At 53.8% G+C, this 23615-nt stretch overlaps 2 protein-coding genes and 1 long non-coding RNA gene across 12 annotated transcripts in view; 1 reads left to right on the top strand and 2 right to left on the bottom strand.

The window, feature by feature from the left end:
• The window catches only part of ACO2 (aconitase 2), a 69008-nt gene extending 67039 nt beyond the window's left edge, over positions 1-1969 (bottom strand). For 3 of the 6 annotated variants that reach the window (XM_027107800.1, XM_027107801.1, XM_027107802.1), the window contains exons 1-3: positions 816-1969; positions 384-442; positions 135-198 (exon numbers count right to left, since the gene is read on the bottom strand). The gene's annotated coding sequence lies outside the window, so the exon portion shown is untranslated. Of the gene's footprint in view, positions 1-134; positions 250-383; positions 443-815 lie in introns of those variants that run through there. The other 3 variants (XM_027107797.1, XM_027107799.1, XM_027107798.1) reach the window with 2 other exon arrangements.
• On the top strand, positions 181-12754 carry TOB2 (transducer of ERBB2, 2). 5 transcript variants are annotated; one of them, XM_027107804.1, is made up of 3 exons: positions 2134-2589; positions 6027-6121; positions 8814-12754. In XM_027107804.1, the coding sequence occupies exon 3, from the start codon at positions 8910-8912 to the stop codon at positions 9939-9941; it is 1032 nt and encodes a 343-aa protein (XP_026963605.1). In that variant the 5' UTR covers positions 2134-2589; positions 6027-6121; positions 8814-8909; the 3' UTR covers positions 9942-12754. The 5 variants fall into 5 exon arrangements, with proteins under 5 accessions (XP_026963609.1, XP_026963605.1, XP_026963607.1 ...); XM_027107806.1 differs by having other exon boundaries at positions 2134-2593; XM_027107808.1 differs by lacking the exons at positions 2134-2589; positions 6027-6121 and adding an exon at positions 181-293.
• Positions 12682-22776, bottom strand: LOC113621087 (uncharacterized). The gene is made up of 4 exons (XR_003433025.1): positions 22661-22776; positions 19772-19872; positions 14170-16876; positions 12682-13795 (listed from the first exon to the last, which is right to left on the bottom strand). It is a non-coding gene; the product is annotated as an uncharacterized LOC113621087 (long non-coding RNA).
• Positions 22777-23615: the final 839 nt, after the last annotated feature.

The raw sequence follows: 23615 nt of genomic DNA, 5'->3' as shown, positions 1-23615 counted from the left end.
TGGGGAGAGAAAAAACGTCCTCCTCACAATGATAAATGGAGACATCAGCAGTTAAGAATGGTGATTGCCTTTTTCCCCTCTATTTTATTTTTTCCTATTTATATGCTAACCCTTTACCCAGGGATCCCATTTACCAAGGAAGCTGGATTTCTCAGTTTTGTTTCAGTGATATTCCTCAAGGCTGGTGTGTTTTCAGCACTGCAGAGGAGATTCGAATAAATACAGAAACGCGCAAAAATTCAACACCTTCCTTCCAGGGATTCACTCCGCTCTCCCACAACCTGCAGTGAACGGTAGGAAATGTATACCCTTTATCTACTTATATGGACTCCATCCCTCCTTCCTGTGATACCCTAGAAGAATTCGTTTCAACTCACTCTCACCTTTCTCATCCTGTCTTGTAAGGTTTCCCAGTAGGATGCAATTTGGCCAGAACGGTGACCTTTAAATTAAGGATAGTACCTATTTGAGACAGGCTTTACATACAGTATCATATTTAATCCCCGCACGATCTCCATTTTAAGGATGAGAAAACAGGTTTGATGATGTAAAGAGATTTGTTGCCATTAAATCAAGATAAAACAGTTGGTGCTGGAACTGGGATTCAAACCCACCTATTTCCACAGCTGCCTCTACTAAATGACTACAAATACCAGCATCCCTTACAATGCCCCAATGCGCAGACGTACTCTCCCCTAGGGCCAGGCTCCTTGGCTCTCGGCCCCCACTTCCCCGTCCTAGAGGTTGGATCGAACACCCAATCAGATGCTGCCGCTCCCTCTTCCCCACCAATGGGAAGGCTGTTGCTAACGTACCGGTTATATTTTTAGCTCTCCAGTACTCTGGCACCCTGAGTCGGCCGGGTCTCGCTGCCCGGTTGGAACTCGCGACGCTAGGGGAGGGGAGGGGGGGGGAGGGGAGGGGAGGGGAGGAGAACGAGGTAAAGGAGGAAAAAGAAGGGGAGGGGCGGAGTGGGGCTAGGCGGAGGAGGCGTGTGTGTGACGCTCTGGAACTCGCTGACGCACAAGCAAGTAGTCCCTTGAGGTGCCCCAGGGGCTGAAGCGCTCAGAGTGTGGGGGATGGGAGCTCTCGGGCTCAGGCTCCCTCCCCTTTTTTGTCCCCTTGGAGTTTGCCCTCCAGTCCAGCGTTTCTCTACAGCAGTCAAAGAAAGCGCATTTAAACCCGCACGCTACCGTTGCTCTCTGCCCCTGCCAAAAAAAGTGATCAAGGGAAAAAAAAAAAAAACTGCAAACCGTTCGTAGCTGGAAACTTTCGCATCTCGCCATCCCACGTGGGTTTGGCGGCTGTTGGGCTGGAACCGTCTGGAATGAAAATAAAGACCGGGGGTGGGGAGAGTTGGGGAATGGGCGATTGAAGAAGGGATGGGAAGACTTCAAGCGCAAGCTCCCAGCGGCCCCGGGCTTTACCACCTGGCAGTCCAGTCCGCCTATGACCTCACTGGGCACAGGCCTCCCTATCCCCAACTCCGCGCCCCGCACAGTCACAAACTAGCCGAGTGGCCCACGTGACCATAGCCCGGGCCAGGGGTGCCGAGCGCGCGAGGGTGCCGGGTTCGGCGAACCTGGGTCAGCCGCCCGAGGGACCGTCGGGTGCGCAAGCGCGGCGGCTCTGGCACGGGCAGGCGCCACCCCCAACGGCGGGGGCTGTTACTAGAAGACATGTGGCTCTGGTGCCCCTTGGGGGGGGCGCCGACCTGGGAGAAACTACGGGTGCGTCCGCAGAGGAGCTGAGCCCCGCCCGGAGCGGGCAGGGCACAGCTCGCGCGCCTGAGCGGAACCGGCGCTGGCCCTGTCCGCGCCGCGAGGTTAACGGGCGCCAGAGGTGGCAAGCGGAAGGTTAATGTGTCGCTCAGCTCCTTTTCCTGGCCGTTCAGCCTCTCCTCGCCCCCTCTTCCTCCCGCTCTGCCCGGGCCCAGGTTTCCCCCTCGCCCTTCCCTCGACGTTACGCGTCCCCCGACGAAGCACCAGGAGCTCGGAATATTCGGGCTAAGCCGCGTTGATATATGTTTGAAACCTTTACAGAGTTCCAGTCAGCCGGCTGGGAAGTAGTCCCGGCCCGGCGCTCGGCCCCGCCCCTGCAGGGCGGAGGGACGCATCACGCAGGGGTGGGAAAGCCGGATCCGTGCGCAGGGTTGCTAAGGGTGAAACTTTTCATTGACTTTGCTCACTTCGGGCAGGGGCGCGGGAAGGAGCGGGTCGTCGGCGGGGAGAACCGAGTGGCTTGGGCGACGCGGGGCCAGAAGGGCAAGACCGTCCGCCGGCCACAGCCGGGACCGTCTTCCGTCCCGCGACACAAGCAACCCTCCGGTCCTCCAGCCTCGCGCCGTCGCCGCTGGCCGGCCCGCCCGCCCTCTGTCCCCCGCCGCTGAGCCCGACCTCCAAAAAGCTGAAAGAATTATTATTGAGATCATAGCCCATACTCCCCTCACTCGCTCCCCCATCCTCAACGAAGAAAAGGACACATCGGCTCCCGGGAAGGGAGAGCAACCTCCGCCCCGCGCCCAGGACCACCCTGGAGGAAGAAGCCGCCCCGCGGCCGGCACACCGCCCCGCCGCCGCGGAGACCCGAGTGAGTGAGTGGGGGGCGTGCGGGCGGGGGGGCTCCCCCGAGACCCAACAGGCCCGACGCCTTCCCCTACCCCCGCCCCACTCCCGCTCTCCGCTTTGGTGGACTCTCCACGTTGCTGTCGCCCCCCCTCTTACACCTGGCCAACATTTTCCGTTCCCCTTCCGCCTCCTCACTGGACCCCACCTTTTCCCCGTGCTCTTCTTTCCCTCACGTTTGCTCTCATCCTGGGGTATCCCAGAGCCCCTTTCTCTCCCTGTTCCAAGTGTGGCCACCTCCTGGGTGCGGTGCATTTCCTCCCTTTTCCCTCCGTTCTTCATATCCTAGAGAGTCGCTAGATTTTCCTCGTTCCCCGCGAAAACATAACTCCCACCACCATTAAATAAAATCAGAAGAAGGAAGGGGATCCAGGCCTTGTTTTTCTGCTTTTCCCGTGTGCGGGGTAGGAGGGTGGTAATAATTAATAGGGCTTATTTTTGGCCCTGTGGAGCCTGAGGGATGGAGGGTGGACACCCCCCTTTTGGACCGGTCAGTGGTGACTGTCCTCTGGCCGCCGAGCCAGAATTTACCATTTGGCTTTAGCTCTTTATCCACGTTAGTGTTTTAAGGGGAAACTGGGCGGAAAAAAGTACCCTTACAGCAGTATCAGTGAGTGGATTCAGGTTGACCCTGGTGAGGTGCCTGGGAGGAAGAGCCTTACTCCTAAGCTCCTGTCCAGAGGATGGACTGTGCCCTTGACCAGAAAGGGAGGGGGAGGAGGAGGGAACAGAGAGAGGAGGGGCAGCTGGCAGCCCTTTCCCACCCCCTAGAGGAACCAGAACCCCACACAGTAGGCGTCAACTCGTGGGCTAGCCGAGGGGGGTCCCTGGTGTCTGCTCAGTATCTAACCTTTCTTTTCTTCTTCCTGCCCACCCTACCGTGGGAGTGGGTCCCTCATCTTTGATTTAACCGCAGAAAAACATCCCTATTGCTTTCTTGGGTGCCTGCCCCCATCCCCCTCTTAAGCGGAGGGGGAGAGAAGCTTGTGTGGGAGGAAGGATTAGGGAGGTTTAACACCCTGCAGAGAAGCTTTGCCGAGGATCTGGTAAGTCTGGTCAATAGAGCAGGCCTTGCAGCGGAAGGAGACTCACAAACAATTTTTAAGTATTAGAAAATGTTGTCAGATGTACAGTTTTTTCTTCCCTGCCTGGGAACTCTTTCCCATTACCTAGCCGGGTCTGGTTACTCGGACTTGGATTAGAAGAGGGGTGAGGCTTGGGCCCTGCTGGCGTCGGGCCTTCTGATTGTCCGCCCGGCGCCTCCCCGCAGCTTAAAACTGGGAATTTCTTTGGCCGAGAAGACGGGAGAACTGGGTTTATTCCTGCCGTTCCATTCCTGGTTGTGAGGTGCTACAGCGGAGCCCGCTGGGCGTTAAGTGAAAAGGCTCTTTCTCTTTGAATCCGCCGTCCCTACAGCAACTCCAAAGGGAAACCACCCAGCCCAAGGAATACAGATTAAGTGGCAGGGGTTTGGGGAGAGGGAGGGATGTGACTCCTATCTATCCCGGCCTACCGCCTTCACCCAGAAAAAACTCATTAGAAGCTGTTAATTCAACGGTCTTGCGAGGCAGTGAAGAGAGAGGAAGAAAGAAAAGTTCAGTTTTTCGGGAAGCCGAGACATGGATATGGTGGGCGACACAATACGGGGAGTAGGCCTTATGGGTAGAATTTATATAAAATGTATTAGGCGGTGGGCGGGGGAGGGGGGGGGGCGCCAGTCTGCCACAACGCGCATGTGCATCGGAAACTTTTCCTCGGTTCTCCCACCCTCCTCCAGCTCCCCTTACTGGGCATGCGTAGTTCCCCGGCTGAGTCTTCGCAAAGTACGCAGGGAAGTGTAGTGTGCAGAGAAAGTAGGTCGTTTGCTCCAACCTGAGCGTGAGGTTTCTGAAGACTACAATTCCCAGAGCGCAGAGTGCACCTTTGCCCCGGACCTCCCCGTGTATGTTGGGGTTCAGTCAAGTCTTCCTGGCTTCAGAGGAACCTGGAGAGGCCTGGAAAGGGCCCCCTTTTTTTTTTTTTGGCCGCCCAGCGGGGTTTTGTAGGATCTTAGTTCCCAACTGGGGATGGAACCCAGGACGTCGGCAGTCAGAGCATGGAGTCCTAACCACTGGACTGCCAGGGAATTCCCAAAAGGGCCCTCTTAGTCGGAAGGAGTCTCGTAGTCAGACTTGGGCTTGCACAGTCCATGTTTTGGGGAGATGGTGTGGGACACTGGGGGGGGTGCAGTCAGTTGGCACAAGTCCTGGTAGCCTTTCAACCACACCCACCCGTCTGCCACCGAGACCAGTGTGGTGGGGCCACCCCCTGTCCCGCCAGAGCCGGGCTCCCACTGCCCAGCACCCGGTCTGTGACACCTACTGGCCTTGTCAAAATTGAGGACCCTGAGTCCTCTTTCCACACTCATTTGAATCTGGTAGTGCTTGATTGTCCTATGATTTGGATGTTAAGGCTTGAGGTGCCTGAATATTTTACAGGTGCTCAGGGTTTGGGGGCCCAGTGGGTTCCCTCACTATCCCTCCTTTTCCCCTTTAAAACAACTTTTTCTTCCTAAAAACTGTCCTTCGAGTTTTTGTCAGAAGTTCTCTGGCGTCTCCATTTACCATATCGTTGACTTGCAGCCTCCTTTCAGCTTCTTTCTCCCCTCCCCCGTACGCGGGCCTCTCATTGTTGGTGGCCTCTCCCGTTGCGGAGCACAGGCTCCGGACGCGCAGGCTCAGCGGCTATGGCTCACGGGCCCATGCCGCTCCGCAGTATGTGGGATCTTCCCGGACCGGGGCACTAACCCGCGTCCCCTACATCGGCAGGCGGACTCTCGACCACTGCGCCACCACGGAAGCCCTCTTCCCCCTTTTTTGACATTCTCTTGAGCACTTACTCCTTTAAAACTCAACACAGGGATCTGAATCCAGGATGAACTTTGTTGCTGGAATTAAAGCAAATGAAGGAGGATAAGATTCTAAATAAAAGGGGACAGAATTTTACTCTCATATTTGCAACTTTTTAATATGTTGACAAAAGGTAGATTTTGCTGTTGTTAAGCACTTAGCCTTTTTTTTTCTTTTTGCCACATTTCTGGCCTTTTGTGCCTGAGTCAGGGTTGGAGAAAGTCTTTGAGTCCTCTCCTGCGGCTTGACTTGAATCTACTTGTTCCTTTTATTGAAGGGTGGTTATTTTTAAGCTAATTTTACCACATTGTATGAATATTTAATATATAAGCTCTAGAATTTGTCCAATAGCCTTAAAAAAATGAACAAACTGATGTGAGTGGTCACTCCTACCTTTAGTTAAAGACAGCACCAGTGCTTTAATCCTCTGTTCCGTAAGCTTCTTGAAGTCAAAATTAGAGCTTGAGCTGCTAGAGCAGAAAATCTCATTCTGGTTGTCCGTCGTTTTTGTAAGGTTCCACCCCACAGCCATCTGGCCTGGCCTGTTCTCGAGTTGAAGAAGCGAAGGTGGCATTATCTACTTCTGATTTGTGCAGCAGCATCACTGAGGTATAAATTGGTGTGCCGCTTTTTTTTTTTAATAAATTTATTTATTTATTACTTATTTAATTTTGGCTGCGTTGGGTCTTCATTGCTGTGCGCAGGCTTTCTCGAGTTGCGGCGAGCGGGGGCTACTCTTCGTTGCAGTGCCCGGGCTTCTCATTGCGGTGGCTTCTCTCGTGGAGCATGGGCTCTAGGCTCACGGGCTTCAGTAGTTGTGGCACGTGGGCTCAGTATTTGAGGCTCGTGGGCTCTAGAGCCGCAGGCTCGATAGTTGTGGCGCACAGGCTTAGTTGCTCTGCAGCATGTGGGATCTTCCCGGACCAGGACTCGAACCCGTATCCCGTGCATTGGCAGGCGGATTCTCAACCACTGCGCCACCAGGGAAGCCCCTGGCGTGCAGCTTTAGTTGCTAATGCTGCAGAAAATGGTTAGCTGGGCAGGGCTGATGACAGTGATTCTATTGTATTTTGGGGTAGGAGGCTTATTTCCCAATGACTTTGGCCTGCATTTAAAATGCTCCCATTTTGAGGCCGAACTGTTCAGGGGAGGTAATTTAGAAGGCAGTTACGCAGCAGAGTTTGAGAAGGCATAGCAGGGTGCAGGAGCCCTTTGGACCACGTGGCATGCCAAGAGGCCATGTGGTTCCTTGGGAGAAGGGTCATATGTCATGTTCAAGTTTTACTTTTCAAAAATACTTTGAAGACACTGTCTTTAACTCCAGGCCCATTCTTGGGAACCAGTGCCAACTTTCTTTACAACTTTTTAGTCTCATGTGTGTTGGACACGTCTAGTGGGCCACTGTGGCCCTTACAGGCCTTTGTTCTTCAGGGGAGGCCCATGGTCCTGGTAGCTATCTTTGCATCTGGTGATGAATCCAATCCTCGTAAACAGAAAGCTCCTTATCTTTATCATTCTCCTTCTCTTTAAACCTAGAAGGACCCTGGAATTGATCTTTGGCGACCAGGAATAGACATCTGAACACACATGGAGATTGTCTGTATTGGAGGCTGGGATAGATGGGGAGAAAAGAGTCACCTGAATCCTGAGCCTCCCTGTGGAGGGCTCAGGAGAGGCCATGCTCGTGGCACTTCTTTTGGTGCCCCACGTGACCCTTTGTCTACTCAGACCTGAAGTGAGGGAGGGGCTAGACATGGCTGTCGTCATCAGATACTCCACATTAACCCAGTGCGTTTTCTCTGATACTCACCCCGGAGAGCTTTGCCTGAGGGTTCCGTCCTTAAAACGCCCTGGGGAGCCATGGTCCCAGGCCGTAGCCAGTTGGGTCAGGTGTTCCGAAAGCTCAAGATCCTCAAGCCTAGAATTAGCACCTGGATACTGTGTGCTGGACCCAGAAGGGATTTTAATTGAAATCCAGCTCCAGGGACAAAAGATGCCCTTGACGGATAGTGGATCAGTCTTGTCTCTGTGCTGAGCTCAGCAGCACATTCTCACCCAGAGTTCTGGTTAGGAACATTTTCTGGCTCTGTCGGCCCTCAAAGATGGCCCTTTTCAGTTCAGTTCTCCTATGGCATGAACCTGGATCTGCCCTTTTGGAGAAGGTGAGGCAATTAGGATCACTGGCTCTCAGGACCTCACAGATCATCTTCCTGAGAAATGAGGCTGGCCCAGACCTCAGGAATAAACCTTTTTGACCTCTGTGGATCTGGCTGTGAGAGAATCCCAAAATAACAAGCTGAGTGTTTATGTTGGACTGCCTCCTCTCCAGGGATCTCCAAACACGTGATGAATCTGGTCTGGTGCCAAGGACAGGTGGTCAGACAGTCCCTGGGAGACAGAGTGATGATGGGTCCCCAGCTGGAGGCTGTAGGGTGATGGAAAATTTCTTCTCTCTGCCCACCTCATCACCTACACTCTAGCCAGAAACTATAGAGATTTCCCTCAGGCCACACTGGTACTGCTCTTAAGGCTTTGTTGGCCTACAGGGCCCACTTCCCTCTCCTTTCCTCTGCTTCCCTAGGGCAGCCCCTAGTCAGTAGTTTCCTTGTTGGTCCATGCCTCTGATTGTGATAGGTCTTGACTTTTTCCTGGGGATCATGCCCCAGTCTCCATTCTTGGAGGCTGTCTGGATGGAAATGCTCGCCTTGGTTACACTGTTCTGCAAAAGAATCAGCTCTGCAAACCCAGAGTGAGCCAGAGCACACGCACACCCAGGGAACTCAGGATAACAAATTGGATGCGATTGGAGTCCTGGCCTCCCGTGAAAAGTTGGCAGTGCTGCTTCCTGTTCAGTGACCTGTATCCCTTTCCATTTAAGGGGTTGAAACTAAAGATTTTAAACTCCTGTCTTGGCCTGTGACAGTTTGGGAGTGGGACTTCACCGAGATATTGCAGAGACAAGTTAGCAAGAGCCTTCCCTTCTCCATCTGATTTAGGAGCTCGATTTTTTTGGTGTCACTCATAAAGTGACCTGAATTCTCAAAATAGTGGAAACCACAGTACCCCTGTTTCTTTAGAAGTACTTAAAAATATTTATCAAGTGCCGACTAAAATATCATGTTACTGATGAAACTAAGGCTCAGAAAAAAGGGACTTGCCCACAGTCACACATATAAACCTGTCACTAGTGCAGCAGAAATGGGACCCTGAGGCTATGTGATCCAAAGTTGGTGCTTTTCTGTCTGATGCCCACTGGCTTTCTGCATATTTACTCATGAAGCCTTTCTTTCTCATTTTTCAGCGTTGTCTAGAGCCCAAGGCTGCCCACCTTACATTTCCTACCACTGTCCTTGGCTTGTGCACGTGCCTGTGCTGATTCTCTGCCTAGGAAAGGACGATGCAGCTGGAGATCAAAGTGGCCCTGAACTTCATCATCTCCTACCTGTACAACAAGCTGCCCCGGCGCCGGGCAGACCTGTTCGGTGAGGAGCTAGAGCGACTCTTGAAAAAGAAATATGAAGGCCACTGGTACCCTGACAAGCCACTGAAGGGCTCTGGCTTCCGCTGTGTCCACATCGGGGAGATAGTGGACCCCGTGGTGGAGCTGGCCGCCAAGCGGAGTGGGCTGGCGGTGGAGGATGTGCGGGCCAACGTGCCCGAGGAGCTGAGTGTCTGGATCGACCCTTTCGAGGTGTCCTACCAGATTGGTGAGAAGGGGGCTGTGAAAGTGCTCTACCTGGATGACAGCGAGGGCTGTGTTGCCCCAGAGCTGGACAAGGAGATCAAGAGCAGCTTCAATCCCGATGCCCAGGTGTTTGTGCCCATCGGCAGCCAGGACAGCTCCCTGTCCAACTCCCCGTCACCGTCCTTTGGCCAGTCGCCCAGCCCCACCTTCATGCCCCGCTCCGCTCAGCCCATCACTTTTACCACCGCCTCCTTCGCAGCCACCAAGTTTGGCTCCACCAAGATGAAGAAGGGGGGCGGGGCAGCGGGTGGGGGGGCGGGGGGCGGGGCAAGTGGCCAGCCGATCCCCCAGCAGCAGCCCCGCATGGCCCGCTCTCCCACCAACAGCCTGCTGAAGCAGAAGAGCCTCTCTCTGTCTCTGCATTCACTGAACTTCATCGCCACCAACCCAGCCCCTCAGTCCCAGCTCTCACCCAATGCCAAGGAATTCGTGTACAACGGTGGTGGCTCTCCCAGCCTCTTCTGTGATGGGGCCGATGGCCAGGGCAGTGGCACCCCGGCCCCCTTCGGGGGCGGTGGGGCTGGCACCTGCAACAGCAGCAGCTTCGACATGGCCCAGGTGTTTGGAGGTGGCGCCAACAGCCTCTTCTTGGAGAAGGCGCCCTTCGTGGAAGGCCTCAGCTACAACCTGAACACCATGCAGTATCCCAGCCAGCCGTTTCAGCCTGTCGTGCTGGCCAACTGACTGCCCACCTGCCCACGGGGCCAGGAGCACCCAAGACCACAGAAAAGAGAAAGGAAAGGAAAGGCCAAAAAAAAGAGGAAAAGAAAAATACACAAAAAGATTTCCAGTCTTCTCACTCTAACTTCTAGAAACATGACCCAGCCCGGGCATGGAGTGGGAGGGGCCCCTGAAGCACTGAACAGTGTTTAGCTCAGCCCCCTGCTGCTCTCCTGCCTGCCTCCGATTTATTCGGTTGGTTTGGGTTTTATATTTCTTTTTCTTTTTTTCTTTTTTACATGTAGTTTTCTATATAACATCTTTAATTAGTGGCTTCCTGTGCTAAGAATGGTCCAGATGTGAATTGCTGCTCCCTGCTCCCTCCCTCCCTCCCTCTCTCCCTCTCTCCCTCCCTCCCTCCTTCGCATGCCTGGTTTAGGGTTGGTGTGTCCCAGCTCACAGGGAAGGAAGACAGTGGCTGGGGCCTGGCCCTCCTCAGAACAGGGAGAGACTGCCCCGTGTCACTGTCTTCATCACCCAGCTGTCCTCTCACTCAGAGCCATCCAACCTCAGCAGGCCCGCTCGGGCCCTGCCACCCAGATAGGTCTGACTCCAGCCCCCGCTTCCTCTCAGGCCTGGGCCCTAGGGAGCTGCCAGCTGGCCACTTGACACCCTCCCCCTAGAGCTGAAGTCTGTGACTCCAGGGAGGTTAGCACTCTGTCTGGTGTCCCTTTCATCTCTGTCCTGTGGCCCCATGCCACCATTCCCACCTGGCCCAGACCATCACCGAGGCCCTGGAGACCCAGCCATTGGCACATGTGGCCTCTCTCATGTAGCCCCTTCTTTCCTGGGCCTGAGTTCTTGGGTAGGGAGGTGGGGTGAGTGTAGGTGTGCGTGTGCATGCGTGCGTGCGTGATTTGCTCTCCTGTTTTAAAGGATTCCGAGCCATGTGAAACTTCCCCTCTGGGTGTGATTCTGGGTCGCAGCAAGTGTTTATGTGTGAGGGTGGGGAATGCACTGGGGGTGGGTTGTCAGTCCTTTTGTGGGGTGCTTCACGTGGTGGCGCCAGACTGGCTGAGCCTGACGCTTCCAGAGGAAAGCACTGCAGAAGGAACTGGTTTCCAGACTGCGGAGGGATCTGCACTTTTGTTTTTGACCAAAAAAAAAAAAAAAAAAAAGGTTAGCAGTGAGGGGCTGAGGGAATGCCCAGCCTCTGATACCTAAGAGAAGTCCCTGGACTCGGACCCTCCTATTGTGTGACCTTAGCCCAGGGTGGGAAACGCTTACCTGAGCGCCCTGGGGGGTGGGAGTTTTGGGTCAGTGCCTGTAGTGGGCAGTCCAAAGCCTTGAATTGAGACTTTGGTCTTTTGGCTGTAGATGTCGCTTTAATACATTTCTTCCCCTGCCTGCTTGAGAACCTCTTGGTACCTCTTGCCATCCCCTCACTGTCTGACCCAGGCCCACTGGGCCCAATGCTGATCTCGAGCAGGCTGGGCTGGACAGGCGCTTGGCCACGGCAGGCGCTGTGTCTGGATTCTTGAAGAGCCCTCCCCACCTCTGCTGGAGAGAATTTACCTTGACCCAACCCTAGTGGGCTAGCTTCCACGCCATGACGCTTTGGCAAGTGGGCACGTAGCATCAGGGCCCCCATCACCAAAGCCTTTGGCACCCCACCCTCTCCTCCCCAGTGACCCCAAGTTGGCAACTGCTGTGGCAGCGGATCCGGCCCAGACGGACACTGCCAGCCTCCTCTCCCTGCAGTGGGCACCAGCTCTACCTCCCCGCGCGGGGCAGTGCCCTGGCTCCTTGGCCCGGCACCGTCTGTCCCCCCTAGACTTCTCAGGGGCCAGCCCCGTCTGGGCCACCCTCTCCCGAGCCCTCAGCTCCCGCACAGGTGACAGGCCCAGGCTGCTCTCTGGGAAAGGTTGGATGCTGCCTTATGCCCCCTTCCAGCCCCTCTTCCCCCACTCATGCACACAGGCACCCACCACACCCTGGGCGGCTTGTTCCTCACCACATACAGGGAGGGGGAGACCAACCCCTTAGTGTCTTTTGAAATACGAAGAAAAATGTGTGATCAGGAGCATGACTCCTGTGCTGGGCTCTTGGGCCCACCTCAGTCTGTCTCAAATCTAGGCATTTTTGCTTCAACTTTATTTTTTTTTTTTAAGAAAACAAAACAAAAATCTGCACTAATTTACCTGGTTTCATAGGAAAACTTTTTTTTTTTATTTTTTACATTTTTTGGTGTCCGTTTGTATTGAATAATTTGCTACATTTGTAAAATGTAAGAGGTATATATAATATATGTATATTTCTAACGTAAAGGTAATTTTTTTCTTTTCAAGATTTTTTCTTAAGAGGAGAGAAAGATATTTTTTCAGGAAAAACAAACTTTAAAATAAAAAAAGAGGAGAATAAAACCTATTTCTCCCCTTTCCCCATCCTCTCTCTGTCTACCCCCCTTTCCCAGGAACAAGTCAAAAGGTGGATCGTCTTGTAAAGGAAGTAAACTTTCAGTCCAGAATGATGTCTTTTTCTCAGTGCAGTGAGCTGTAGATTCTCTAGTTTGACCCCTGGGGATGGGAAGGGGGGCACTGAGGCAACATGGAGAGGAGCTCGCGGGAGCAGGGTAATGAATTTGTTTTCTTTAGTGAAGGAGGAATACAATCAAGTGTTTTGTATTCAGAATGTTGTGCAATATTTTGGAATGGAACATTGGTGTGTTTAGAGATTTAGTTTAAAAACAAAACAAAAAGATTGATCAAATCTGTACAGTTTATATTGTTCCAGATTTTTTTAAGTTTGTATTAAAAGCATGATATATAATAACCTTCTGCTTGCTCCCTGCTTGTTTTGTTTCTGGGGCCCCTTTTGGGATGGGGAGAGTTGGAGTGACCCAGCCCCTGTGAACCTCACGAAACGATTAGTCATCCTCACCTGACCCCTGGGTGGGCACAGTGTCACAGGGCCCTTTTACCACCTCTCCCCTCGGCCCAGGACACTTCCGGGTGCCCATTCCCACAGGGCCTTTTCCACACGGAAGCAGGTTCCATGAGGTTGGGAACTGCCCCGCTCCCTCTGCTGACAGGTGGTGAGAACAGGACACACCTCTTCTGGTATTTGGCCATCAGAGACCACTAGACCCTTAGGAGTGGGCAAGGATGAGAAGAGCCTACCTAGGTCAGGTTCCATCCAAAAACCTGGTGCTTAGATTCTCGACCCTTCTCTTGGCTGGGCAATTCTGGAGCTGTTTCAGGGTTGACGTGGCCTGCCTGAGCCCGGGGCTAGGGAGGAAATCAGCGTCTCCTCCCTCTTCCTTGGTACCTGGTGCCCCTCCCCAGCAGTGATGCACATCAGCTTCGCAAGGCCCAAGGGTTGAAGATGTCAGCTAGGTATTTGTTGAATCTTATTTTACACTCACAACAACCTGGTGATAACAGGTATTATCTCCATGGTACAACTGAGAAATGGGCTCCAAGTTAGACTACCTGCAAAATTCATAAAACTAGTAAGTGGGGAAGCTGAGATTTTGCCCCATGTGTGACCTTTTCATGTATAAAACTGTGGAAACTGCTATGGAAGAGTGCCACTGGGGTGTGGGGGGAGGGCTGCCACTGGGTGTGGGAGAGGTGACAGGCCTGGGGGATGCCACCTCCATCCAGGCTGGGGCAGGGGGCAAGCAGCTCTTCTGGGGCATCAAAAGGACCGGCGTTTCCTCAGGCCCCTCACCCCCCAAACAGGCCAACACCGATCCCTCCCCACCCAAGTGTGTGAACTGGGCCTAGAAGCTCTCAGGCCAGACATCCCACATCTGCACAAGGTCCCAGGAGCCCTTGATGTCTGGCCCCTCCATGGGCCGCTTCCTTCAACAGAGCCTGTCGAGGAGAGAGAGGCCCCAGTCCAGGATGCCCAGGCCCTGGCAGAGCTCTCCCTTTCCTCTGCCCTGGCAGGGAGAAGCCCAGCCTGTCTCAGTGTCCCTGTGCACAGGTTGCCCATTGCCTGTGGGCCCCAGGTCCCCTCACATACTCATTCCTATTTATGTTAATATAAATAAAACACCTAGCACAGGTTCTACTAGAGTAGGGGCCCATACCCACTCCCACTCACCCATACCCACTCACTCATTCCCACTCCCTGTGCACGTGCCAGGGAGCTGACAGGCCTGGGGGAGGCCCAGCTCAGGTGCCGAGATCGCCTTCCCGGCCAGCCCCTCCAGCTGAAAGAACAGAGAGTCCGGGTTTGAACAAACCTCCAAATTCTCCATGGCTCAGGCACAGAAATGATTCATTCATACGTTCTTGCCTCCATTTATTCACCAATTGCTGGCTCTGAAGGGGTGCAGTGGGAGACCTGGGGGTAAGGAGAGAAAGAACATTCTGGTAGACTCAGAGTTCCTTGGAAAAAAGGCTCACTTATTCACAAACACTCCATGAGCACCCACTGCCTGCCTGGGGAGCACAGGTGGGACAGCAGTTACAGGAGAGGTGTATACAGGGGGCCTGGGAGCCCAGGGATCAGGAGGCAAAGAAGAGCCAGGAAGGAGAAAAGCAAGACCAAGTCCCCTCCACAGGGAACGTGTCAGGAGGGCGCCCATCAGGGAAGAGTCTAGACTCTGCTCCCTGAGAAAACAAGGATTCCAATCCCAGCCCTGCCGCTTCTGAGCTGGGTGACCTCAAGCAACCACTCCACCTACTCAGGCGTCTCAGTTCTCTCACCTCTAAAATGGGTATAATAATTACACCTACTTGTGAAGATTAAATGAAACAGTGAGTGGAAAATGCTGAGCACCGTAGCTGGCCCAGAATAAATGACAAGTACCATTTCATCAGCAGGGCCATAATCATTCATCCTCAAACACCAGCAGACAGCCCAGTCCTGGATGCTTCCTTGAATCAGCAAACAGGTCGAAACCCAACCCTGCCAACAGCGGGACCAGGCTGGGGTGGAAAAGGAAACTCCATTCTCAAAGCAGACACTAGGCTGGCCCCCAGTCTGCCCTCTGCAAGAGTGGGAAGCTGCTTGTCCCCCAGCAAGGTAACATCCTGGGACGTATACTAATCACCCTCAAAACAGTTTCTCCTGGAGAACAGATGGGTGGGTAGGGGTGAGTCATGGTGGCAGGAGAACCCTGCTCCATTCGTCACTGCCTGCCTGAGTCAGCACCCGCCCTTGGGCCAAGGGGATGCCACTGTCTGGTCCCCTCACTGCCACCTCCCCCAAGTGAGTCATGGGGTGGAGGGGCACACTCTTACCCTCCCTCCTCCTTTCCCTGGGTCTGGCCACTTCAGCCAAGTCCTGAGTGGGCAGGGCCTAAGGACAGGCTGGGACCAGCCAGGAAGTGTCCAAGCCCCTGGGTGACAGGAACCTGCTGATTTTCTGGGTTTTAATTTGGGGAATTTCACTGCCAGCGAGAGAAGTGGGTCCTCACAGCTGCCGACTCTGTGTAACCTCAAATATCTCTCTCCCCTCTTGACCTCTGTCCCATTTGTACGAGAGGCAGTGAGGCTAGGCGCCTGTCCAGCTAGGCCATTTGGGCTGGTCCCTGGGTCAGCACCTCTTCCTGCCCCACTGGCTCCTGAGCTCTGGTGAGGGCCCTGGAGGACCCTGTGCTGTGGCACCTTCCCCAGGGAGGGGAGAAAAGAGTGATGGGCTGATCGCTGGGTGGGACCATAGGGCTACCAGCCGAGACCCCCCACAGGCATGAGGACCTGATCAGAATACTGCTGACCTGTGGCAGGGTTGGTGAGGCCAAGCAGGAGAAGAGGCCTGGTCCAGCCACCTGGACATCTGGGTCCTGAGGCTGGCTCTGCCCTAACTGACTCCAGTAAATCACTCAACATTCAACGTTTACCATTCAACATGGAGGCCCCATAAGTGCTGGACACTGTTCCAGGCATCTTCCTGAAGTGATGTTCTAGGAACCACAAACAAATAAGTGAAGAATTTGTCAGATGGTGAGGATGTTCCACTAAGACAATCAAAACTGGTGATGGTAGCTAGTGACCAAGTGGCTCCTTGAGATTGGGCAGTTGGGGGAAGGCGAACCTTTCCAAGGAGGGGGCTTTCAACCCGCAATCTGAATTACAAGAGAATTGGCAGAGAGAGCAGAAGAGAGGTCAGCCACTCCCAAGGGCGAGGTAGAAAATAGTACGGTGTGCTCAGGGAATGAAAAGGCCAGCAGTAAACAAGAGACAGGCAAAGATGAGGTCGAAGAAGTCCTCAAGGCCGCATCATGGGCCCCATAGCCCAGGTGGCGAGCTGGGATCTAACCTCCAATGTGAGAGTTAAGTCTCTCATGCCCAGGTTGCTGCATCTGTGGCTAGGAGCAGAGATAGAGTTCTCTCACACATTCAATCAGCAAACCTCCCCAGAGCCCCTCCTCTGTGCGAGGTCCTGACCTGGGCCCTGGGCACGGGCCTGCTGGAGGACAGGGAGACTTCTAGTGGTAGAAAAGTGGAGTAGAAGACAGACCCAGGTCATTATGACTTCAACACCTTGATCAGATCCACGGCAGAAGGAAGGTCAGCGAGCCGCAGGAGGCTCCTATCCAGCCCCGGAAGGCTCTTCAGAGGGTTGATAGAAGCTCATGGGGGAGGAGCTATGGCCCAGCACACATGCCCAGCACACATGCCCAGCACACACTTCAGGCTGGGCTGGTACGATGGCACCTGGACTCTACATTGAGGGGCTCCAGGCGGTGGGCAGGGAGATGGGAAAAGAAACAAGACTCCTGAGCGGAGGAGCGAGGGGGTAAAGCCATGGGCACAGCAAGTGCAGATGACCCCCTTCACGGAGCCACAGAGATATCCAGGGGGCAGAAATGTAAAACTAAAACTATAAAATGTTTAAAAGAAAACAAAAGAGGGACTTCCCTGGTGGTCCCATGGTTAAGATGCAGCGCTCCCACTTCAGGGGTGCAGGTTCGATCCTTGGTCTGGGAACTAAAGTCCTGCATGCTGCACAGCCAAAAAACAGAAGGAAAAAAAAACAACAAGAGAAAATATTTGTGATCTTTAGTTATGCAAAGATTTCTTAGATACGACTCCAAAAGAATGATCCACAAAAGAAAAGACTGATAAATTGGACTTCATCAAAATTCCCTTAGATACTGTTAAGAGAATAAAAAGACAAGCTATAGACTGGGAGAAAATGTAGGCAAAATACAGTCTTTGTAAAAGAGCTTTTATAGAGAAACTATGAAGAACTTTCAAAACTCAATTATACCATTTTACAGGATATACAAATATCAAATCACTACACTGTACACCTGAAACTAATATAATTTTGAAAGTCAGTTATATCTCGGGACTTCCCTTGCGGTCCAGTGGTAAAGAATCTACCTTACAATGTAGGTTCAATCCCTGGTCAGGGAACTAAGATCCCACATGTCCTGGGGCAACTAAGCCCACATGCTACAACTACTGAGCTCTCGTGCCTCAACTGGAGAGCCTGTGTGCGGCAAACTACAGAGTCCACATGCTCTGGAACCTGTGCACCACAACGACAGAGCTCACACGCCCTGGGGCCTGCATGTCACAACTAGAGAAGAGAAAACTCAAACACCACAACTAGAGAGAAGCCCATGCACCACAACGAAAGATCCCACACGCCTCAGAAAAGATCCCGCATGCTGCAACTAAGCCCCATGCAGCCAAAAATAAATAAAATAAATAAATAAATCTTTAAAAAAAAGTCACTTACATCTCAATTTTTTTAAATCCTCAATTATAAGAAAACAAACAGCCCGTCCCTGGTGGCGCAGTGGTTAAGAATCTGCCTGCCAATGCAAGGGACATAGGTTCAAGCCCTGGCCCGGGAAGATCCCACATGCCGCAGAACAACTAAGCCCATGGACCATATCTACTGAGCCTGTACTCTAGAGCCCGCAAGCCACAACTACTGAGCCCACGTGCCACAACTACTGAAGCCCGTGCGCCTAGAGCCCGTGCTCTGCAACAAGAGAAGCCACCACAATGAGAAGCCCGTGCACCGCAACGAAGAGTATCCCCCGCTCACCGCAACTAGAGAAAACCCGCATGCAGCAACGAAGACCCAACACAGCCAAAAAGAAAGAACAAACAACCCAGCACAAAATTGGGAAAAGATTTGACTATATCAAAAGAAGATATATCGATGGCAAATAAGCACACGAAAAGATGTTCAACATCATTAGTCATTAGGAAAATGCAAACTAAAGCCACAATGAACACAACTATTAAAATAGCTAAAATCAAGGGACTTCCCTGGTGGTCCAGTGGGTAAGACTCCACGCTCCCAATACAGGGGGCCTGGTTTCAATCCCTGGTCAGGGAACTACATCCTGCCTGCATGCTGCAACTAAGAGTCCATATGCCGCAACTAAGACCTGCTGCAGCCAAATAAATAAACAGATTTTTTTTTTAAAGTTAAATCAAATTGAACATTTGGAAAAATAATAAATGACTTTTTTTTTTTTTTTTTGCGGTACACGGGCCTCTCACTGCTGTGGCCTCTCCCGTTGCGGAGCACAGGATCCAGACATACAGGCTCAGCGGCCATGGCCCACGGGCCCAGCCGCTCCGCGGCACGTGGGATCCTCCCGGACCGGGGCACGAACCCGTGTCCCCCACATCGGCAGGCGGACTCTCAACCACTGCGCCACCAGGGAAGCCCAATAAATGATTTTAAAAATAGCTAAAATTAAAAAGAAAGGCCATACCATGTGTTACTGAAGATGTGGAGGAATTAGTAACTTTTATACACTGCTGGTGGGAATGTAAAACGGTACAACCACTTTGCAAATAATTTAGAAGCTTCTTTAAAAGTTAAACTTCTGGGGCCTCCCTGGTGGCGCAGTGGTAAAGAACTGCCTTACAATGCAGGGGACACAGGTTCAATCCCTGGTCAGGGAACTAAGATCCCACACGCCGCAGGGCAACTAAGCCCGAGTGCCACAACTACTGAGCTCGCACCTCAACTAAAGCCCACGTGCCGCAAAACTACAGAGCCCACACGCCCTGGAGCCTGCATGCCACAACTACAGAAGAGGAAAGCCGCACGCCACAACTAGAGAGAAGCCCGAGCGCCACAACGAAAGATCCCACATGCCTCAACGAAGATCCTGCGTGCCACAACTAAGACCCAATGCAGCCAAAAATAAATAAATAAAATTTAAAAATAGATATTTAATTTTTTAAAAAGTTAAACATCTACCTACAATATGATCCAGCCATCCCATTCCTATTCACCCGTAAGAAAAGGAAATAACTGTCCATACAAAGACTCGTACACAAATGTTCATAGCAGCTTTATGTGTTAGCCCTAAACTGTAAACAACCCAATGTCGTTCATGGGGAGAATGGCTGAACAAACTCTAGTACACCCACCCTATGGAATACTGCTTAGCAATAAAAAGAAATGAACTACTGGGACTTCCCTGGCAGTCCAGTGGTTAAGACTCTGTGCTTCCACTGCAGGGGGCCTGGGGTTGGATCCCTGGTGAGGGCACTAAGATCCCGCATGCCGCGTGGCACGGACAAAAAAATAAAAAATAAAAATAAAATAAAGACAAAAAAAAAAAGAAACGAACTACTGATACATGAATGAAGCTCAAAATATTAATGCTGAGTGAAAGCCCTAGCAAAAACAAAAAAACCCACACATACTGTTTCAATCCATTTATAGAAAATTCTAGAAAATGTAAACTAATCATGCAGCAAGAGAAAACAGATTAGTGGTTATTTGGGGACAGGAGAGGAGGAATGGAAGGGACTGGAGGGAAGGATTAAAGTGGGGAGCAAGGGAATTTTGGGGGGTGATGGATATATTCATTATCTTGATTGTTTCACGGTATATAATATGTCAAAACTTACCAAATTATAATCTTTAAGTACGTGCAGCTTATAGTTTATCAATTATTCCTCGATGAAGCTGTTGGACAAAACAAAGTCCCTGCCCTCACCAAATTCATGTTCTAGTGGGCAAGATAAATAGTAAACCTCATAAACAAATGAGAAAAATACCCTCAGGGAAACAAAAGGATGCCACATGGTGAGAACGCGGCAGAGGGAGTGGTGAGGAGGGTGCCTCCGAGCAGGTGCAGTTCCTCCCGTCTCTGTGCCCCTCACTCCCTGGGGCGGCCCCCTTCCTGTTTCCCATGGTGAACACTTAACTCTCAGCCGCTGTGGGGCTTTGCACAAACTGCTCTGCAGCTCAGCTTCCTGAGCCATGGGGGGCAGGGGGCAGGGGAGATAAGGCTGTGTCCTCTCACGTCTCGGCGTCAGCACAGGGCCCCGCAGTCAGTTCTCTGCCCAAGGGGGCCTCTCACCTGCTCTGGCTGGATTTGGGGACAGGGAGAGCAAAAATGCCAGGAGCAGGAAAATAGGCTTCTCAAGAGCCCAGCTGCCTTCCTCTGAAAGGCACCCCAGGGAGCCTGTCCCTCAGGACTCAGGGCTGCCTTCTGGGAGAGGAAGGTTTGGAACAGCGGGCACCCCTCTTCAGCAGGGCATGCAGAGAGGCAGGAGGGGCTGAGGCGTGCCAGGCCCGGGGACAGGCCAGGTTGGCCTGAGGCCCAGAGGGGCGGGGCAGGAGGTCATCGGCCATGGGCAAGGGGCCCACTTGGCCCTCTCTCTGGACACAATGTCCTGGACTGCTCCAGAGCTTGGCTGGCAGACAGGGAACAGTGACTGGCAGAGGGTTCGGGGAGCCGGCCGAATGGCGGGGGGGCGGCCGGGGGGAGCAGCCTGGCCTGAGCAAAGGGCTGGTTCTTACAACCTGTCCTGCCACCTTGGGCAAGCAGAGGACCAGCTTGTCCGGGAGGCAGGCAGGGGGCCTGGCGCCCTGTGGGGACCTCAGCAATCCCTCCCTACCCTGTGCCCTAGTTGCCCCGTATCACCAGCAGCTGCCGTAACGTGAGCTGAGTTCTCCAAGAGTACAGAACCCTGCAAATGGCAGTCTAGCTGCTCACTGTTGTGGCCTTAGGCAGGTCACAGCCTCCCTGAGACACAGAACTCCACCTGAAAAATGGTGTCTACTTCTTCCGGCTTCAATGCTTGGGAAGCATTTAGGATAATTACCCTCACAGGGGAAGCCCTTGATGGAATAGTTTGCTATAATTACCACATTATAGCAGCAATAACAATGTTCATATATGGAGGGCCTCCGGGGTGCCAGGAGATTTACCTACATTGTCTTGAATCTCCAGCAGCAACCGGAAAGCAGCTTTATCACCCTCATTTTATAGGTGAGGGAACTGAGCTCCAAAGTGACACAGCTGATATCAGGGGGCAGTGGCTCCCTCAGTAGGAACCCAGCCTCCCCTGTGGGCAAAAGGGTTAGGGCCTGATGGGTGGACCCTGGGGGGTTCCTTGTGGCAGAGCTGAACCAGGGAGGGGCCGAGGGGGTGCTAGGAGCTCAGCAGCAGAACCCAGAGACCTCAGTTGCTTCCCATAGGACTCTCCTAGATCCTGATATACAAGCCACGGGAGTCAGCAAGGGTTGGAGGCAGGTGCAGGAAGAGATGCATTCGTACATTCAGAAAATACCGATGGAGGGAAATACAGTCCGGTGTTGCTGTACATGGCCTCTGGAGTCGGACTGCCACTTCGGACTCAGACACTGTCACTAGCGAGCTGTGTGGCCTGGTGACTCCCAGTTTTCCCATTGAAGGTGTGTTTGTCCCTGGGCAAACCAGGACTTTTGATTACCCTACCTGGAGGAGTTACTCCACTTCTTGGTTTCCCCAACTGTAAAAGGACACCAATTCTCACCTCAAGTTGCTGTTTGAAGGTAAAATTAACATGTAGCCTTGGACTCACCCTCCAGGCCCGATAAAGGTGAGCAGGGTTAGAGGCATTTCATCTCAACCTGGCAGAGGCCAAGCAAGAGGGGAGGAAGGGAGGTGTGATTGTCCCCATTTTGCAGATGAAGAGACTGAGGCTCCCATTGTGTCTGAGCAGCACAGAGATCTGGGCAGATACCTCCTTCATCCCAAAGCCTGTTCTTAGAAGGTGCTCAAAACGTGTTGGGTTGGCTACCTCAGAGAGAGACCATGGGTGGCACTGCAGGGGATCCCCAGGTGCTCCCAGGGGTCTTGTGCGAGGACAGCCGGGCAGGGCCTGCTGTGCTGCACCAGCGGGCCCTTCAGCAACAGCCTCAGCTGCAGCTGCCGGCCGGGCCACAGGGCAGACCTAGACCACGTGCTCCCCGGGCAAAAGCCAAGGTGCACTGGGAGTTGACTGGCCCAGTGGGGCACCGCCTACCAGCCCAGGGCCAGGCCCAGGTCCTGCACTTTGTCAGGCCCTGGGAGGGGTGAGTGGAGGATAAGGACAGTTCACAGTTACCTTGCTCAGTACTCAGCAGGTGCTGAAATGCAGGGTTCTTCCCTAAGACCTTAGAAGGAGGGCCTGCGAGCAGCACCATTTTATAGGTGGGGACAGTGAGATTCAGAGAGGCGGTTTACCCAAGGTCACCCAGAGGGTAGGCGGAGGTACCAGTCACCACTGGGCTTCACTGCCTGACTTTAGAATTCAAGATACTGGTGGCCCACACACAGTGGGATGGGAAAAGCAACTGCGGAAGACTCCTCAGCAGGGGACCTCCAGAGCCCCCAACGTCAGGGCCAGGAAGGGAACTTTTGTTCAGAGGAGGAAGTCGTGGCCCCAGCCGGAGCTGGGGCTCTCACCGCAGACTGGGCTCCCCTGGGGGGCCCAAGGACCCTAGCGAGGGCGGTTACCCCCATCCCCGCGTGCACCCCAACACACTGTGCCCTGCTGGACAGCTGCCTCAGTTTCCCCTCGGGCACTAAGCAGAAGGGGAGGATGCCGGCAAGCAAGGCAGCGCCGAGGGAGGCAGCCCTGGCCTCTCCTTTCCCAGCCCCACACCACAGCGGAGCACGAGGGGGAGGGGGAGGGGAGGGGAGGGGTTACGTAACGGGCGCGGGGCGGGGAGGGGCGGGGCGAGGTGGGGCTGGGCGGGCGTCAGCGCCGGCGCCGGGTAAGGGGAAGGGAGGCGCTGGGGGCGTCCTCTCCCGGGAAGAGCCAGGCTGTTCCGTCTTCTCCACACTAGGGCAGCCCCCTCTGCGCTCCCTTCCCCGCTCCTGCCCGCGAGTGCTGGGGAACCCGGCGGGCCTACAGCTGGAGAGACCGAGGCCCAGAGCGGGCGCGGCGAACTCGCCGAGTCCCGGGCTGGGCGTGCGGAGTGGCCGAGGCCGTTCACCGCGGGGAGTCTCCTGCTCAGAGCCACTCGCTGGCTCCCCAGTGCCCGACCTCGGCGCCCCGCAGCCTCCTCCCCAGCCCCTAGCCAGGCCTTGTCACACCTCCGGCTCGGGCCTGGCTGGGAGCTCAGCAGCGCCGCGGACCCGCCTTGAGGCCTGGAGGCCGCCCCCCCACCCCCCGCCCGAAGGTCACCCGGGACCCGAGGGAGCTCCCGGCCCGCGTCAGCCGCGCGCCGCCCCGTTCCCGCTGGAGCGCCTCTGCTTCCCCCGCTCCCTGGCGGCCGTTCCTGCCTCCCTGCTCGCACTTACTTCATCCGGCCCGGCCTCGCTGTTATTTATATCCGCGTCTGTCTCCCCAGCACAGAAGGGAGGCAGCAGCAGGCCCGGCGCTGAGGCCTGCAGGCACACCTGGTGCGACAAATGCCGCTCGCCGCTGGGCCCACCTTTGGCCGGTAGACTGAGACAGCCCTGTGCCTAAGGCCCGGCAACTGCCACCGGAGGTC

The sequence above is a fragment of the Aethalodelphis obliquidens genome, unplaced genomic scaffold (assembly GCF_003676395.1).
Source record: "Aethalodelphis obliquidens isolate GAN/ISIS:26980383/991018 unplaced genomic scaffold, ASM367639v1 scaffold8, whole genome shotgun sequence".
Taxonomy (NCBI): domain Eukaryota; kingdom Metazoa; phylum Chordata; class Mammalia; order Artiodactyla; family Delphinidae; genus Aethalodelphis; species Aethalodelphis obliquidens.
This window is presented reverse-complemented; position numbering and strand designations above follow the sequence as displayed.